Below are 17,873 nucleotides of genomic sequence, written 5' to 3'. Positions count from 1 at the left end.
ATTTGAAAACCCTAATTTGGAAGTAATGTGTGTATTAATCCTAGAAGTTTGAAACTTGCATGTAAATCTTAGTTTACCTTAAAATGTACTGCTGGGTAAATGAGCTCTGCTGTTTCATCCCTATGTATGTATACTTAAAATAATTTGTATTTTTATATGTAAAGTATGTGAAGACAACCCAAAGTAACCATAATATCCCATCACTCAAGATGTGCATTGCATGCTCAGCTCTAATTTTGCTGTGTGGTGCTGCTCTCATGTCCAGGCTACAAGAGTATGGCAGACCGTAAGGAGAATCGAGAATCTGCATGGCGTAAACCCGGTTGGGACGAGGTTGTTGCCTACACTGTTCCCCTCATAGAGGAGTACTACTCTCGTATTCTCCTCCCCAACTCCTTCAGCCCCACAAATTAGGTCAGCCAATACCAAGACCAATTTGAAGTGGTCACCCTAATGTAAGACTGAATAAAGTAAGGTTTACGCAGGCTGTACATAACTGATGTGTAATGTTAATGTAGTACAATACTTAATTGATTTTATTAATTTATTTTTTTGTAACATTTAGGAGTAGTAATGGGTAATAATGTATTTCTTTGGCAAACTATTTTTGGAATTCCTTTAAATTCTGAGTGTGTTGTAAGAATGAACACAATCCAGTTCACCAGTTTTATGTAAATATTAATTATAAGATAGCAGGGGACTAATTTCAGTAGTGTGAACATTTCCTACAATGTATTTTTCAGCACCATCACTTCCCAATCATCTTCACTGCTGATCTTAGTATCACATATCTACATCTTTACCACAAAGTCTTAATGAGAGATTTCCTAACAAGACAAAAGACATGAGTGCATTAGCTGGAGGTCATATTGCACTCTGATATATTGTATCTTGACAATTTGGAAACTTTTGTGACATTAAAGTTTCATATAAAAACTCTTCATTTTCTAGAGTCACAGTGGTGCAAATCTGTTAATGGATACAGTGAGGAGGAGGCTGAAGGCAGTGGAAAACTCATGTTTGAAAGCTGTGTGTGGTATGAATATTATGCAGAGAATTCAGTGTGTAGAAATTAGAGGATGGTGTGGAGTTACCGAAGGTATAATTTAGAGGAGTGAGGAAGGGTTGTTAAGGGAAAAGAGGAGAATAAGTGATCATCCTAGAAAGGGTTGGAGGGCTGGCATAATGGAGGTTTTGAGTGCTTGGGGCTTGAGGATCCAGCAAGTGTGTGTGTGAGCATGTGAGATCAGAGTGGAGAAAAGTATTCTTTATGGCTTGACTTGATGATGAATTAGACACATTAAACAACTGGGTATCTTTACTTTGAAAATGTTTATCAAAAGCAGTTTTTTTTTAGTTCAATATAGAGCTTATAAACCGGAGACACCTTGGAGAACCAAAACGTTGTAGGCTCAACAAAATAATAATTTGGCTGTATAGATAGTGGCTGCATGAAAAAACTACTATCATGGATGCTCACCGTGCAATTTTTTAAACTGAAAATTTAAATTTCAGTAGTTATGGGAATTGAGACATGTGATGATAGCAACATATATTTCAGATATGAGGAGATGTAATCCATTACGTAAGTTGTAAAGATGAGTACAGCCTCTCCTCACTTAACAGCAGAGTTCCGTTCCTAAGACCACATCAGTAAACAAATTCATCGCTAAGTGAGGAGCACACTATAATGGTAGTGGGTTTGTGTCAAACATCCATGATCTTTCTTTCTTTCTTTCTTTCAACACACCGGCCGTATCCCACCTTTGCACCATTTATAACATTTCCGGTATATTTTTAAATGTTTATACAGTAGTGTACTGTACAGTGGACCCCCGAGTTTCGTGATTAATCCGTTCCAGAGAGCCCGCCAAAGGTCGAAATTCACGAAACTCGAAACCATTTTCCCCATAAGAAATAATGGAAATAAAATTAATCCGTTCCAGACACCCAAAAATATTAAAATAGTTTTGTTTTGTTTTTTCAAATTAAATAAAGATTTACGTAATGAAAACAATCAGAAATCAAGTACATGCATTTAAAAAAACAATAATAACATTACACTTACCTTTACTGAAGACTTCTGGATGGATGGAAGACGGGAGGAGGGGATAGGAGGAAGGTGTACACTATTGTTTGGAAGGAGAATCTCCTTTCATTAGGACTTTAGGTAGCAAGTCCTTATCTGGGGTTACTTCCCTTCTTCTTTTAATGCCACTGGGAACAACTTGAGAGTCACTGGACCCCTGTCGCACAAAATATCTGTCCAGAGAGGTCTTTTTCTGGCGTTTCTTTAAGATTTCCCTGAAGTGGGACACAACACTGTCATTGTACATGTTGCAGATATGGCTTGTTTCAGCTTGGTCAGGGTGATACTTTTCAACAAAATTTTGCAACTCATTCCACACATGTCCTTAATCGCTGAAGAAGGCACCTCTTCCACTCCCTCTTCCTCCTCCTCTGAAGCAAGTTCCTCGGCTGTGGTCTGATGCTGTTCCAGTTGAAGCTCTTGCAGTTCGTCAGTGGTTAGCTCTTCCCTATGGTCCTCCACCAACTCTTCCACATCCCCATCACTCACTTTATTTACCAAAGGGCTTGCACTAGCTTTCCTTGGGTCCATGATGACTTATTTAGCAGTTGCAAGCACAAAAAACAATGGATTATTATGAAATGTATTGTATGAACCCTAGGGGAGATGGTCACATGTTGGTAAACAATGGCACACTGAGCGTGAATGGTGTGGGAGACTGGCTTGGTGTGCGCGGTGACGGGCGGACGGGTACCGGACAGTCGCCGAAACATGAGTCTTCTCACGAAACTCGAGGCCAAATTTTTCCAAAAAAAACTCGCCAAAGGTCGAATTTCACGAAAGTCGAGGCTGCCGAAACTCGTGGGTCCACTGTATATTGAAATAAATATAATAGAGGAAATCAGCTCTATTATACATTACATATTTAGGTTTGCATACTGGTCAGAGAGCCCGTCGTAAGTCCAAGTCGTTGGTAAATGAGTACATCGCTAAGTGAGGAGAGGCTTTCTTCTCTGAAATACGAGGGCAGATGTGGCAGTTCAGAGGATCATTTGAATTGTAATATAGTCACACTTCTTGCAAGACTGCTATTGAATAACTAGTGGTGAATGTGCTTCCTTCTTTGGGTCACCCTGCCTTGGTAGGAAATGGAGTGTGTAAAAAAATAAAAGGCTTGTTCTGTATGACAATACGTTACTTTTATTTATGGCTGAAAAGATGCCACATTGTAAAAATGACCTTTAGGGTAACATCTACACCTACCACCCGACTTACAACCTGCTCGACTTACGACCACTCTACTTACAACTGTGTTTTTTATGCCAAATTTCTGGGAAATAAACAACTATTTGTGTTGTACACAGTGTTTATCCTAAACCTTACAGTATAAAATACAGTACTAACAACATAAAAAGTAAAGTAAAACATGAAATACCAAAATAAAACAATAAAATAAAATACGACCGGTTTCTCACCAAACTCAGTCGTAAGTCGGATGGTAGGTGTACCATTTTGTTTAATTTAAAAATTTATCTGTTAAAAGAGGCTTCCTTTTTCAAACTTAAAAATAAATTCAGACTAAATACTTTTGATACTTGATATACTGTACTGTAATTAATTAACCACACTGTAGAAGAGGCCAGAGTTAGGCTGTGTGAAGACACTTGAATTATTTTTACACACAGTACCTACTTCAGATATCGTATTTTATGGTCAAAATATGTTGATGTATGCCAAGACGTTTTAAAAGTACAGTAATGAAAATTTTTGCCTATTTAGTTGGGAATTAACCTTGTGTTTGGACAATTCTAAAAATTATAAAGGCTTGAATTGTGAACCATTTTAAATAGGGATGTTACACACTCACTGGTTCCTGTGACTTGTAGTATCCTACTATGAAAGTCATCAGTTGCCAGCAACAGTAACTGATCGTTGAAAAAAAAAAAAAGTCCTCGCTCATTTGCCATTTCAACAACTATCAAATGTTGTTGATGTTCTAGATCCTGTGGCTTCTTGCACAGTACATCTGGGGATAATACTAGTGGACTGGAAAGAAAAACTAAGTTATGGTAGTATAAAGCTGATGTCATCTAGTGTCCTCTCATTTGGTGATTTTTCCACTTCAACTAGCATCAAGTTGCATTTTTCTCTGTTTTTTTTATTCACTTGTTTGGGTTTACTATCATTCCACAAAAAAAAATTATGGAAGAAGTTGTTAGTCCCCCCACCTCAGGCATAGCCAAATTAACAGAATCCTACAGTTAAAAGGCTAAGTTGGACCTATAATAGTATCATAAGACTTTCAGGGTTAATAACTTCAAAATTTTCTTATAATATTGATATCACCTAAAAACTTAGCTTAAAATACTCAGACTATTTTATGCATGATCATTTTTCTTCATTTTGAATGTTTTCGCATTTGTTGAATTATTTTGCAAATTTTATATATTATTGTGTGTTATATTTTTGTTGTTGCATGCTGAATGATAATTTTTTATGAAATCACATTTATGAATCTTAAATTACAAATTACATGACTGCCTAGTTATGATTGTCTCTTAGAAAAATGAGGTTAGATTTAAAGCTTGTTAGTATTTTTAATGAACTGTTAAATATGGTTCACCATAAGTGGGTTAGTGGTTTTATCCTGCATGATCCTACTTATAGTACTCTGTTGCTGTATTCATATTAGTGTTAAATTTCAGTTTCTTCTTTCAACAAACCAGCCATATCCCACCAAATTTCAGTTTATATTGCTAAAAATATAAGTGATACAGGGGGTCCCCAACTAACAAGTGATTTATATTCCTGGTGTTCCAAATCATGAACAAGCTGCCTTCCTGGTGTGCCAACTTATGAACAAGCTGCATTTCTGGTGCTCCAAGTTACAAACAGAGCATTTTTTTATAGAAAACATTAGTATGAAAGAGGATTGCAGTTAACTGTATTAAGCACTTACTCATAGTCGAGATCCCCTGAATGTGAATGAATGTTACCTAGTACTCAAGACAGTATTGGGGGTCATGTAAAATGGGATACTGAGCACCAGCATAGAGATTCTTCTAGTCAGTTTATGAAGCATTCTTCTTTGTGTCCTTTATATTAATGGTGTCTTGGTGAGCTTGTTATCTCCATAACAAGTGAGAGGGTAGTTGATCTTGCATGATTATTTTCCTCATAGTGGCATTGCATTTATGATACTTTAGTGTAAAATTTCAGTTGATAGCACCAGTTTTGGACAGATGATGATATGCTTGATACTACTTGAGACCATCCACACAACCAACACTAACTCATCACCCCCACCCCCCTCTCCAGCATCACCCATCACCCCCACCACCACCCCAAGACTGTCACCAACAGCAGCACTGACACCACCGCAACCATCTAACTACCACAACACACCCAAACACCACATAACTATCAGCCACCCACCACCAACACTACCAACCAGTCACAGCCATGTAAACATGGAGATAATATTGAATATGTTTTGTCCAAGACTACTTCTTGAACATTACATAAGATTCTTCACTCTCACTCTCCCTCCCTCCCCCCACTCCCTCACCCCTCCCCCTCTCCCCACTCTCCCATTCCCCAAATCCCTCCCCCACTCCCTCCCCCTCTTTCTCTCCCCCACCCTCCCCCTCTCCCCACTTCCTACCCCTCCCCCTCTCCCCACTTCCTACCCCTCCCCCTCTCCCCACTTCCTACCCCTCCCCCTCTCCCCACTTCCTACCCCTCCCCCTCTCCCCACTTCCTACCCCTCCCCCTCTCCCCACTTCCTACCCCTCCCCCTCTCCCCACTTCCTACCCCTCCCCCTCTCCCCACTTCCTACCCCTCCCCCTCTCCCCACTTCCTACCCCTCCCCCTCTCCCCACTTCCTACCCCTCCCCCTCTCCCCACTTCCTACCCCTCCCCCTCTCCCCACTTCCTACCCCTCCCCCTCTCCCCACTTCCTACCCCCCCCCTCTCCCCACTTCCTACCCCTCCCCCTCATTCCCCCCCTCCCCCTCATTCCCCCCCCTCCCCCTCATTCCCCCCCCCCCCCCTCACTCCCCCCCTCCCCCTTCCTCACTCTCCCCCCTCCCCCTTCCTCACTCTCCCCCCCCCCTCCCCCTTCCTCACTCTCCCCCTCCCCCTTCCTCACTCTCCCCCTCCCCCTTCCTCACTCTCCCCCTCCCCCTTCCTCACTCTCCCCCTCCCCCTTCCTCACTCTCCCCCTCCCCCTTCCTCACTCTCCCCCTCCCCCTTCCTCACTCTCCCCCTCCCCCTTCCTCACTCTCCCCCTTCCTCACTCTCCCCCTCCCCTCTCTCACTACCCCTTTCTTGCTGTCCTCAAAGTGGAGCCAAGTGTGGTACTTTGACAATGTTGGCCTTGTACATAACAGTAATTCTGCCCACATCCCTCCTGAGTTGAAGACTGCTGAAATGACAGATCTATCCATGATGTGTCCAGGTGAGACATGAGACATCTTGCTCTGTTCTCTGTCAAGCATACTTGTGCCTCATACAGAATCTTGCAACCCCTTCTGTCAAGCAGATGCAAGATAAGTTGAAGTGCTGTAAGCTTCCTGGCTGACTTGTTTGCAAGATTTACAACGTGGTTCTTCATGGTCAGTTTGGAGTCAAATTTCACTCCAAGGATATCAACTTTTTCCCCAGGTACCAACACTCTCCCATTCATACTTATTACTGCTCTGGCATTACCATCATGGTGCCTAGAGACCATCATCATTTGCATTTTCTCAGGTGCAAATGTTACCTGCCATCGGTTTCCCCAAGGTGATATAGCTCTTACCTGGTGATTGATCTAGCTTAGAGCAGCTGGCATTTCTTCTCCCTCCCTCAATCCCTCAGTCCCTACCTCCCTCAGTCCCTACCTCCCTCAGTCCCAACCTTACTCCCTCCCTCCCTCCCTCCCTCCCTCTCTCTCCCTCCCTTTCCCTCCCTCCCTCTCTCTCCCTCCCTCTCTCTGTATGTGCATACATTTGTGCGTGCATGCGCACATGTGTACGTATAGTTATTCACCTATGTGGTTGCGGGGGTCAAGTCACAGCTCCAGGCCCCCACCCCTTCACTGGCCACAGTCTCTCTTTTTCCCTTTTTTTTCTTTCTTTTTCTTTCTATTTCTCCTTTTCTTTTTCTCTTTTTCTTTCTCAAATTCTCTTTAATTGTATATCTCTTCATATATATATACATGTATGTATATATATATATGTATATTGTAGGTAGTAGGTTGGTAGACGGCAACCACCCAGGGAGGTACTACCGTCCTGCCAAGTGAGTGTAAAACGGAAACCTGTAATTGTTTTACATGATGGTAGGATTGCTGGTGTCTTTTTTCTGTCTCGTACACATGCAAGATTTCAGGTATGTCTTGCTACTTCTATTTACACTTAGGTCACACTACACATACATGTACAATCATATACAGTATATATACACACCCCTCTGGGCTTTCTTCTGTTTTCTTTCTAGTTCTTGTTTATTTCCTCTTATCTCTATGGGGAAGTGGAACAGAATTCTTCCTCCGTAAGCCATGCATGTTGTAAGAGGCGCCTAAAATGCCGGGAGCAAGGGGCTAGTAACGCCTTCTCCTGTATATATTACTAAATGTAAAAGGACAAACTTTCGTTTTTCCTTTTTAGCCACCCTGCCTCGGTGGGATACCGCCAGTGTGTTGAAAGAAGAATATATATATATATATACGTATATATATATATAACGTATATATATATATTATTTTTTTTTTATTTTTTATTATCACACCGGCCGATTCCCACCAAGGCAGGGTGGCCCGAAAAAGAAAAACTTTCACCATCATTCACTCCATCACTGTCTTGCCAGAAGGGTGCTTTACACTACAGTTTTTAAACTGCAACATTAACACCCCTCCTTCAGAGTGCAGGCACTGTACTTCCCATCTCCAGGACTCAAGTCCGGCCTGCCGGTTTCCCTGAATCCCTTCATAAATGTTACTTTGCTCACACTCCAACAGCACGTCAAGTATTAAAAACCATTTGTCTCCATTCACTCCTATCAAACACGCTCACGCATGCCTGCTGGAAGTCCAAGCCCCTCGCACACAAAACCTCCTTTACCCCCTCCCTCCAACCCTTCCTAGGCCGACCCCTACCCCGCCTTCCTTCCACTACAGACTGATACACTCTTGAAGTCATTCTGTTTCGCTCCATTCTCTCTACATGTCCGAACCACCTCAACAACCCTTCCTCAGCCCTCTGGACAACAGTTTTGGTAATCCCGCACCTCCTCCTAACTTCCAAACTACGAATTCTCTGCATTATATTCACACCACACATTGCCCTCAGACATGACATCTCCACTGCCTCCAGCCTTCTCCTCGCTGCAACATTCATCACCCACGCTTCACACCCATATAAGAGCGTTGGTAAAACTATACTCTCATACATTCCCCTCTTTGCCTCCAAGGACAAAGTTCTTTGTCTCCACAGACTCCTAAGTGCACCACTCACTCTTTTTCCCTCATCAATTCTATGATTCACCTCATCTTTCATAGACCCATCCGCTGACACGTCCATCCCAAATATCTGAATACGTTCACCTCCTCCATACTCTCTCCCTCCAATCTGATATTCAATCTTTCATCACCTAATCTTTTTGTTATCCTCATAACCTTACTCTTTCCTGTATTCACCTTTAATTTTCTTCTTTTGCACACCCTACCAAATATATATATATACGTATATATATATATACGTATATATATATATAACATGTATATATATACAGTGGACCCCCGCTTTACGATCACCTCCCAATGCGACCAATTATGTAAGTGTATTTATGTAAGTGCGTTTGTTCGTGTATGTTTGGGGGTCTGAAATGGACTAATCTAATTCACAATATTCCTTATGGGAACAAATTCGTTCAGTACTGGCACCTGAACATACTTCTGGAATGAAATATCGTAAACCGGGGGTCCACTGTATTTTAACACTTCGGCTATCTCCTACCAAGGCAGGATGACCCAGTAAAGAAACTCGCCATCATTCAACACTTTCACTATCATTCACCCATAATCACTGTCTTTGCAGAGGCACTTAGATACAACAGTTTAGATATCACTCCAAACAGCCAGTATCCCAAACCCCTCCTTGAAAGTACAGGCATTGTACTTCCCATCTCCAGCACTCAAGTTCAGCTAACTGGTTTCCTTGAATCCCTTCACAAAATATTACCCTGCTCATACTCCAACAGCTTATATACTTTTGGGTACTTATTTGTATAAAAGAAAAAAATTCTACATTGGTTTGAATCTGAAGTGTCATTATAAATATACTACTATGATAATTTATGACATTTTTCTTGCAAGTTATTTAATTTGTACTTCCTCTCATATAGGTTACAGTTCTCTGGAGGCAAGGAAGGAAGCGCGGGAAAATGCCTGGCGTGATCCAGGATGGGACGAGGTGGTTGCATACACAGTGCCTCTAATTAGTGAGATGCACGCCAGGATTCTTGTTCCAAATTCGATATCCCCAGCTCAGTAATGATTGTAAGGTTATGGGTTGAGCACTTCCCAAGTGATGTTGATAGATATCTGGTATTGTTTATTTTTATGTATGTGCAGTTGGGCCCCGACTTCGGATGACAATGCGTTCCCGAGAACTGTTCATTACTAGTGTGTTTATACGTTGTAACCCATTTTTTCCAAAGATTCCAATCCTATAGTCAAAGATGTGGTTTCCGACCCTTTTATTCCATACATAATTTAATTTTTTCCATTAACATTAAAAAATGTGAAGTATGTACTTGGATAAGTCTCCTCCCTGCCCCCTCCCCTCCTCTCTCACATTTTCTTTCCTCCTGCTTTATACCCTTTCTGTTTCTCCCTTATCCTTTTTCCCTTTTCCTTTCTCCCTTTTCCTTTCTCCCTTTTCCTTTCTCCCCTTTCCCTTTCTCCCCTTTCCCTTTCTCCCCTTTCCCTTTCTCCCCTTCTCCCTTTTTCCCCTTTCCCATTTTCCCATCCCTTGTTGTAATGGGAAGGGAGGGAGGGTAGTGGAGTAAGGCAGGAGCAACAACTCCTCCCTCCCTCTCTCATTGTATTACACAACACTTAAATTATGCTCTCTTACATACGTTTAATGTTATGTTGAGGGAAATTAGGTCCCGAACAGGAGGATAGGGAGGGATAGAGGGTGGTGGAGGAAGGTGAGCAGAGACTGCACCTCAGCCACAGATTGCATATTAGATACACCCACCTACCCCTAACACACAAACATAATTTTTAAGTCTGTAGATATTGACCAGTCATTTTAAAACAAAAGCATTCTATCCATTCATGAATAAACTGAACATACACAAAGTATTGTAGCATTTGCTAAAAATGTAGTTGAGGATTTTTCTTATAATTTAGCTTTACCAAAAACATAATTTCTAAATTCACAGTTCTTGACCAATCTCTACTATTCATGAACTTTCTGTAAGTGCATATAATGAAGATACCCAAATTGTCAATATATTTGTTTAAAATTAACCATAAAAAAATATTTATCTCAGCATTAATAAAAACATAGTACTAATTTATAAATCTTCAGTTCTTGAACATTCTGTAACAAACATATCAATTCTCCACATTTGCATAAAATGAATATGCACAAATTATTGCATTTGTTAAAAACTGAGGATTTTTTCAGTATAAACCATCCTTACTGAATAGTGATACAGTTTTTCTCAGTGGACTTCAAGTGATATTTCCATCGCCACATACAGCCCCCACTCTGCAAGGGCGAGTTGTTTTTCAGTAATTGGTCCCAGAGTGCTTCTTTTGTAAGTCAGGGTCCTACTGTACTGTACAGTTTGTATGTGTGTGTATACTGTATAGTATTTCATTCTGCATATGAGGAGCTTTTTCCATTGACTTTCCTGAATAGTGCCTCAGGCGCTGGCCAAAAATATTCAATTCTCAATTAATTTGTGTGTATGTATACTGTATATATAAACACACACACATGCACAGATATACACACACGCAATTACACACACACATGCACATGCACACAAACACCCACATACAGGGACAGGATGTTTCAGAGATGGGACACTGCAACAAGGGTTCACAACTGGAAGTTTAAAGCTCAGATGAGTCAAAGGGATGTTAGGAAGTATTTCTTCAGTCATAGAGTTGTCAGGAAGTGAAACAATCTTGTGATGTAGTGGAGGCAGGATCCATACATTACTTTAAGAATAGATAAAGTAAAGCACATGGAGCAGGGAGAGAGTGGACCTAGTAGCGACTAGCGAAGAGGCAGGGCCAGGAACTGTGACTCAATGCCTGCAACCACAAATAGGAGAGTAAACCATACCACACCACACCAAACATCACACCACATGCATGTACATATACACACACATGCATACATCCGTGGAAAGGGAAGCATTGTAGTGAACGATCCGTGTGTTCATCAGAAAGTAGGTGGTGTCATTTACCTATGTACAGTATATAAGGCACAATGTACAAATCTCTTCATACCTCCTCGACAACTAACTTTTACAATACACGTATATGTTTTTATCTTAAAGGTATATACGACTCATTTTACATTAGGCTGACAATTACTGTGGTGTACCATACTTTTGGCATTTCATGGAATTACATAAGATGCCTTATGTTGAGTATATAGTGATGATGGAGGTTATGCTGGAAAGGGGCATATCTGAAAGTCCAGTTTTTTTTTTCTTTCCCTAATGGTAAAAGGCTGATTTATAATTTACACTGTTGGGTAAATCTCAGTCTCTCTCTCTCCCTCATCTGTCTTCATACACTACTTGAAATATGTACTTGAAATGACACTTTATTCATACCTCATTTGGTCTAACTTTTACCCAAGTGATAAGGAGTACATGCTTGTCATCTTTGTTTTATCACATGTACAGATAGTCAACAAGTATTTTTATTGGCAATTTTATTTTTGCCATTTGCTTAATACAGCTGTATCAAGTACAAAGCTCTGTTTGTTTATTGCTACTGCATTCTTGCATTAAATTGTAATAGAAATATTTTTTCATTTTAGAAAGAATATTACATGGATTTTTAGTGGCAATTGTTGTATAATATATTGGTAATGTTTTAGTTTAGTGAACTCCTGCTTCTCTGGCTCTTTTTGGATCAAATCTTGATGCAACAGACAAGATCTTAAGTCATTTACCTGAATACTATCCAGTGGAGAAGACTCTTCTACTAATTTAGCATTGAGTTAACAGAGATAACAAATTCACTAAATGATGAAAGGCAGTCTGTGATTACTGTTTAGTATAACAAATGGTATCTATGGTGTTTTGGTATACTTCAAACATCTAGGAGTTAAAATAGCAAGAAACAATACACTGTACATAGAAAAGAAACTATAATATGACTATTTAAAAACTGCAGTTTTCATGTTCTCTGATTCCCTTCCTCACTTATTACATTTGTTACTGACTGCAGGGTGTTAACAAATGGATTTGAAATACCATGAATGTGGCATTTAGCTTCTTTGAAAATGCTCTATCTTGGTTCAGAAAAATAGGGAAAAATAAAAGAGCTCACTTGAACATATGGAGTTTATTCACCAGTTAATCTGGATAAGCAAGAGTTTACTCTTTAATGTGATGGTAATTACATTATAGCAGTGCATGTGGTATATTGGTGAACAAAGTTATTTAAGGAACAGAATATACAATCCCTCAAAAATTATCAGTTGTGGACTGAGTTTCAAGTATCGTGACAAATTTGTTGCTAATTTATATTTTTGTGAGTCTTTTTCTATTAAACTGTGCAATCTGAGAAAATTATTATCAATATGTGTGACTAGGGATTACATAAAACTGTCTGTTGTATAAGTTTTACATGAAAATTAATACTAGTTTATATATTAGAGTTTTATCTGACAGTGTTTTTATGTCTCAACTTGTTCTCTTACCTAGAGAGAATGTCCTTCAGTAATGTATCTTAGGAGTTTGCCGTGACAATTAACTAGTACCAGCAAATATCCTGATTGAAGCATTGTGATAAGTGATTGTACATTGCTCTGTATCTATAATACAGGTTTCAGTCTTTTTCCTTCAGATGTATTATTTGCCTTGACACAACTACAGAAGAGAAGTGAATGCTTCCAGATTCCTAATGTAATCACCAGCCAATAATGTTTACTTGCAAACCCCCTTCCATCTTGTTTTTATTCATGCTGTTGCATTCTGTGGTCTGCCTAATATGATCATGTGCATCTCTGCATGGTGTTTACCACCACTGTTTGACGTCTTCAACTTAATTTGGCCTCCAAATGCCAAAACCTAGAAATATAAACATCTGTAAAATGCCTGACTAAGAATATGAAAAAATACTACAAACACCTGAGTACTTTCAGGTTTTCACACACCTTTCTTGAAAAGTACAAGTAAATGCAGAGAGGCACTTACCATATAAGACGCGGCTTATACGACTTGTTTTAGTTTCATTGGCTCGGCATTTGATGCAACTGGGAGAGCTACAACCCACCCCACACCCCAAACTTATAGCTACTGTCACTGACTTTCAGTTTATAGGATGCAGGGTGGTTTTTGAAGACATTTTATGGAAAAAAAAATGCGTCTAATAAGCCACGGAATACGATACATGTTTTTGTTCAACTAATTTTTGCTGAGATTTCTTTCTCATACCTTAACATTAATAAAATGTATCTAGATAACCTGATGTACCATAGGTTACAGCAAGCGCACTGATTATTATGACTTATCTTTATTTATTATTATTTTTTTAAGACTGGCTATCTTCCACCGTAGTAGAGTGACCTGAAAAATTTTATCCATTTTTTATTATATAAGTTAGTCTGTTTAGTCCCGGTATCACCAGTATTGCTGCTCATTCAGATTACTGTGCTGATTGTGATGTATGTGCCAGCTCTTGATATTGCCTTACTTCTGATCGTAATTTTGCTTTCGAAGTGTGTGGTGCCATTCAGGCAGACATACTTCCCACTGGTAGGCTGAATGATAGAACTAAGCAAAGACTAATTATCAGAAGAGTAATGTGATTGATATTGGTGTTTGAGGAAAAGTGTATTAATTGAAAATATTCTGTGATACTTCCCTCTAGGGAGGTTCCTTGATGCCGGTGATGGACACTTGATCTAAAGAATCATACCTGTGCTCCCCTTCCTTAGATCAAGCAAGAATGCCTCCTGTTTCCCCAGGTGCTGTATGACACCCAGTGGTAATGAAATATTTTGTTATACTGTGATTCTTTCATTTTTTGAGAGCAGTTAATCCTTTTGTATTTATAAAGCATTTAACTTGATAATAATAAAATGAGAACAGTATGAAAGAGAGATGGAGTTTAGTAGGTAAGTACTTAACTGTAGATAATGGTACAACAACTGAATGGTGACACAGTGCACCACTGTCTCAGTCAGTTACAGTTGTCTTTAAAGTTAATATCAAGATTCTCGTCCCCACAGAGATCTCTACAGGTCTGTCGCTAAGTAGCTGTAAAAATGTATCCCATGTGATTGGTGGAATGATGAAGTAAAGGGTCTAATAAGAGAGAAAAAGGTAGCTTACGAGAGGTTTTTACAAAGCAGAAGTGTTATAATAAGAGCAGAGTATATGGAGAGTAAAAGAAAGGTGAAGAGAGTGGTGAGAGAGTGCAAAAGGAGAGCTGATGAAAGAGTGGGAGAGGCACTGTCAAGAAATTTTAATGAAAATAAGAAAAAATTTTGGAGTGAGTTAAACAAGTTAAGAAAGCCTAGGGAAAGTATGGATTTGTCACTTAAAAACAGAGTAGGGGAGTTAGTAGATGGGGAGAGGGAGGTATTAGGTAGATGGCGAGAATATTTTCAGGAACTTTTAAATGTTAAGGAAGAAAGGGAGGTGGTAATTTCATGCACTGGCCAGGGAGGTATACCATCTTTTAGGAGTGAAGAAGAGCAGAATGTAAGTGTGGTGGAGGTACGTGAGGCATTACGTAGAATGAAAGGGGGTAAAGCAGCTGGAACTGATGGGATCATGACAGAAATGTTAAAAGCAGGGGGGGATATAGTGTTGGAGTGGTTGGTACTTTTGTTTAATAAATGTATGAAAGAGGGGAAGGTACCTAGGGATTGGCGGAGAGCATGTATAGTCCCTTTATATAAAGGGAAAGGGGACAAAAGAGATTGTAAAAATTATAGAGGAATAAGTTTGCTGAGTACACCAGGAAAAGTATACGGTAGGGTTATAATTGAAAGAATTAGAGGTAAGACAGAATGTAGAATTGCGGATGAGCAGGGAGGCTTCAGAGTGGGTAGGGGATGTGTAGATCAAGTGTTTACATTGAAGCATATATGTGAACAGTATTTAGATAAAGGTAGGGAAGTTTTTATTGCATTTATGGATTTAGAAAAGGCATATGATAGAGTGGATAGAGGAGCAATGTGGCAGATGTTGCAAGTATATGGAATAGGTGGTAAGTTACTAAATGCTGTAAAGAGCTTTTATGAGGATAGTGAGGCTCAGGTTAGGGTGTGTAGAAGAGAGGGAGAATACTTCCCGGTAAAAGTAGGTCTTAGACAGGGATGTGTAATGTCACCATGGTTGTTTAATATATTTATAGATGGGGTTGTAAAAGAAGTAAATGCTAGGGTGTTCTGGAGAGGGGTGGGATTAAATTATGGGGAATCAAATTCAAAATGGGAATTGACACAGTTACTTTTTGCTGATGATACTGTGCTTATGGGAGATTCTAAAGAAAAATTGCAAAGGTTAGTGGATGAGTTTGAGAATGTGTGTAAAGGTAGAAAGTTGAAAGTGAACATAGAAAAGAGTAAGGTGATGAGGGTATCAAATGATTTAGATAAAGAAAAATTGGATATCAAATTGAGGAGGAGGAGTATGGAAGAAGTGAATGTTTTCAGATACTTGGGAGTTGACGTGTCGGCGGATGGATTTATGAAGGATGAGGTTAATCATAGAATTGATGAGGGAAAAAAGGTGAGTGGTGCGTTGAGGTATATGTGGAGTCAAAAAACGTTATCTATGGAGGCAAAGAAGGGAATGTATGAAAGTATAGTAGTACCAACACTCTTATATGGATGTGAAGCTTGGGTGGTAAATGCAGCAGCGAGGAGACGGTTGGAGGCAGTGGAGATGTCCTGTCTAAGGGCAATGTGTGGTGTAAATATTATGCAGAAAATTCGGAGTGTGGAAATTTGGAGAAGGTGTGGAGTTAATAAAAGCAGAAGAGGGGTTGTTGAGGTGGTTTGGTCATTTAGAGAGAATGGATCAAAGTAGAATGACATGGAAAGCATATAAATCTATAGGGTAAGGAAGGCGGGGTAGGGGTCGTCCTCGAAAGGGTTGGAAAGAGGGGGTAAAGGAGGTTTTGTGGGCTAGGGGCTTGGACTTCCAGCAAGCGTGCATGAGCGGGTTAGATGGGAGTGAATGGAGGCGAATGATACTTGGGACCTTATGATCTGTTGGAGTGTGAGAAGGGTAATATTTAGTGAAGGGATTCAGGGAAACCGGTTATGTTCATATAGTCGGACTTGAGTCCTGGAAATGGGAAGTACAATGCCTGCACTTTAAAGGAGGGGTTTGGGATATTGGCAGTTTGGAGGGATATGTTGTGTATCTTTATATGTATATGCTTCTAAGCTGTTGTATTCTGAGCACCTCTGCAAAAGCAGTGATAATGTGTGAGTGTGGTGAAAGTGTTGAATGATGATGAAAGTATTTTCTTTTTGGGGATTTTCTTTCTTTTTTGGGTCACCCTGCCTCGGTGGGAGACGGCCGACTTGTTGAAGAAAAAAAAAAAAAAATATTTCTACAAGTACAGACCTAGTTGACATCAGTGACATACTATATAGAAATCCCTGGTTATGCTGAGCATTTCAGGCAACTTAGGTTAATTTTGTTCCCCGGTTGTGACTCACCAGTCAGCTAACACCCAGGTACCTACTTAATGCTAGGTGAACAGGGGCAGCAGTTGTCTTAAGGAAAAACGCCCAGTGTTTCCACCCGTACTGAGGAACGAATCGTAGACCTCAGTGTGTGGGTTGTGCGTTATTATTATTATTATTGTGTGCCTCATCGGTGCAATTGTAATGTAGGGTACAACTGTAGCACACACCTTAAGAATTTCAACTAATCTTGCTTCATAGTCTCTCACCTTGGTATGGGTATCTGCCTACCATGAGATATACAGGTCAATGCTCAGACCCCTCAGAGCTAGGGCAGTGAACCAAAATACTGAAGATACTGGAAGATACTGACTATACCGTCCCCTTCTTTGAGTCAAATCTGATAACCTTCCATTCCTCAGACACTGTATAACCCTTATCCTTCAAGGGAGGTTCCTTAACTTTCTTGATGCTAGTGAGGGGCTCTTGGTATAAGGAATTAGACATCTCATGAATGTATAGTCATTAACCCTTAAACTGTCCAAACGTAGATCTACGTCCATGTACGGGGAGGGGGGCTCCGAATGTAGATCCACATTTTTTTATATGCTTTCAAATGGGGAAAATCAAGGTCGGAGTGCTATGCACGTGAATGTAGATCTACGTTTGGACAGTTTAAGGGTTATGGGTTTAGTGCTTAAAATGACTGTTATTATTATTTTTTCCCAAAAACCAGCTGTATTCCACTGGGAGAAAAGGTTATTAACCCCTTGCTCCCAGCATCCTCCCACAACATGCACAGCTTACAAAGGAAGTATTCTGTCCCACTTCCCCATAGAGATTAGAGGAAATAAAGAACAAGAACTATTAAGAAAATAGAAAACCTAGATGGGTATGTATATGTACATGCATGTGTAGTGTGACCTAAGTGTAAGTAGAAGTAGCA

General features: G+C 40.0%; 1 protein-coding gene across 2 annotated transcripts in view; it reads left to right on the top strand.

Moving 5' to 3' along the window:
• The window catches only part of Nipsnap (protein nipsnap), a 53,801-nt gene extending 40,685 nt beyond the window's left edge, over positions 1-13,116 (top strand). The window contains exons 6-7 of one of the 2 annotated variants that reach the window (XM_053789664.1): positions 266-414; positions 9,417-9,554. In XM_053789664.1, the coding sequence (XP_053645639.1) occupies positions 266-414 (149 nt within the window). In that variant the 3' untranslated portion in view covers positions 9,417-9,554. Of the gene's footprint in view, positions 1-265; positions 415-9,416 lie in introns of both variants that reach the window. The other variant, XM_053789666.2, reaches the window with a different exon arrangement.
• Positions 13,117-17,873: the final 4,757 nt, after the last annotated feature.

This window comes from Cherax quadricarinatus, chromosome 68 (genome assembly GCF_038502225.1).
Source record: "Cherax quadricarinatus isolate ZL_2023a chromosome 68, ASM3850222v1, whole genome shotgun sequence".
Lineage (NCBI taxonomy): Eukaryota > Metazoa > Arthropoda > Malacostraca > Decapoda > Parastacidae > Cherax > Cherax quadricarinatus.
The sequence above is the reverse complement of the archived record's forward strand: the minus strand, read 5'-3'. Positions and strand labels throughout refer to the sequence as shown.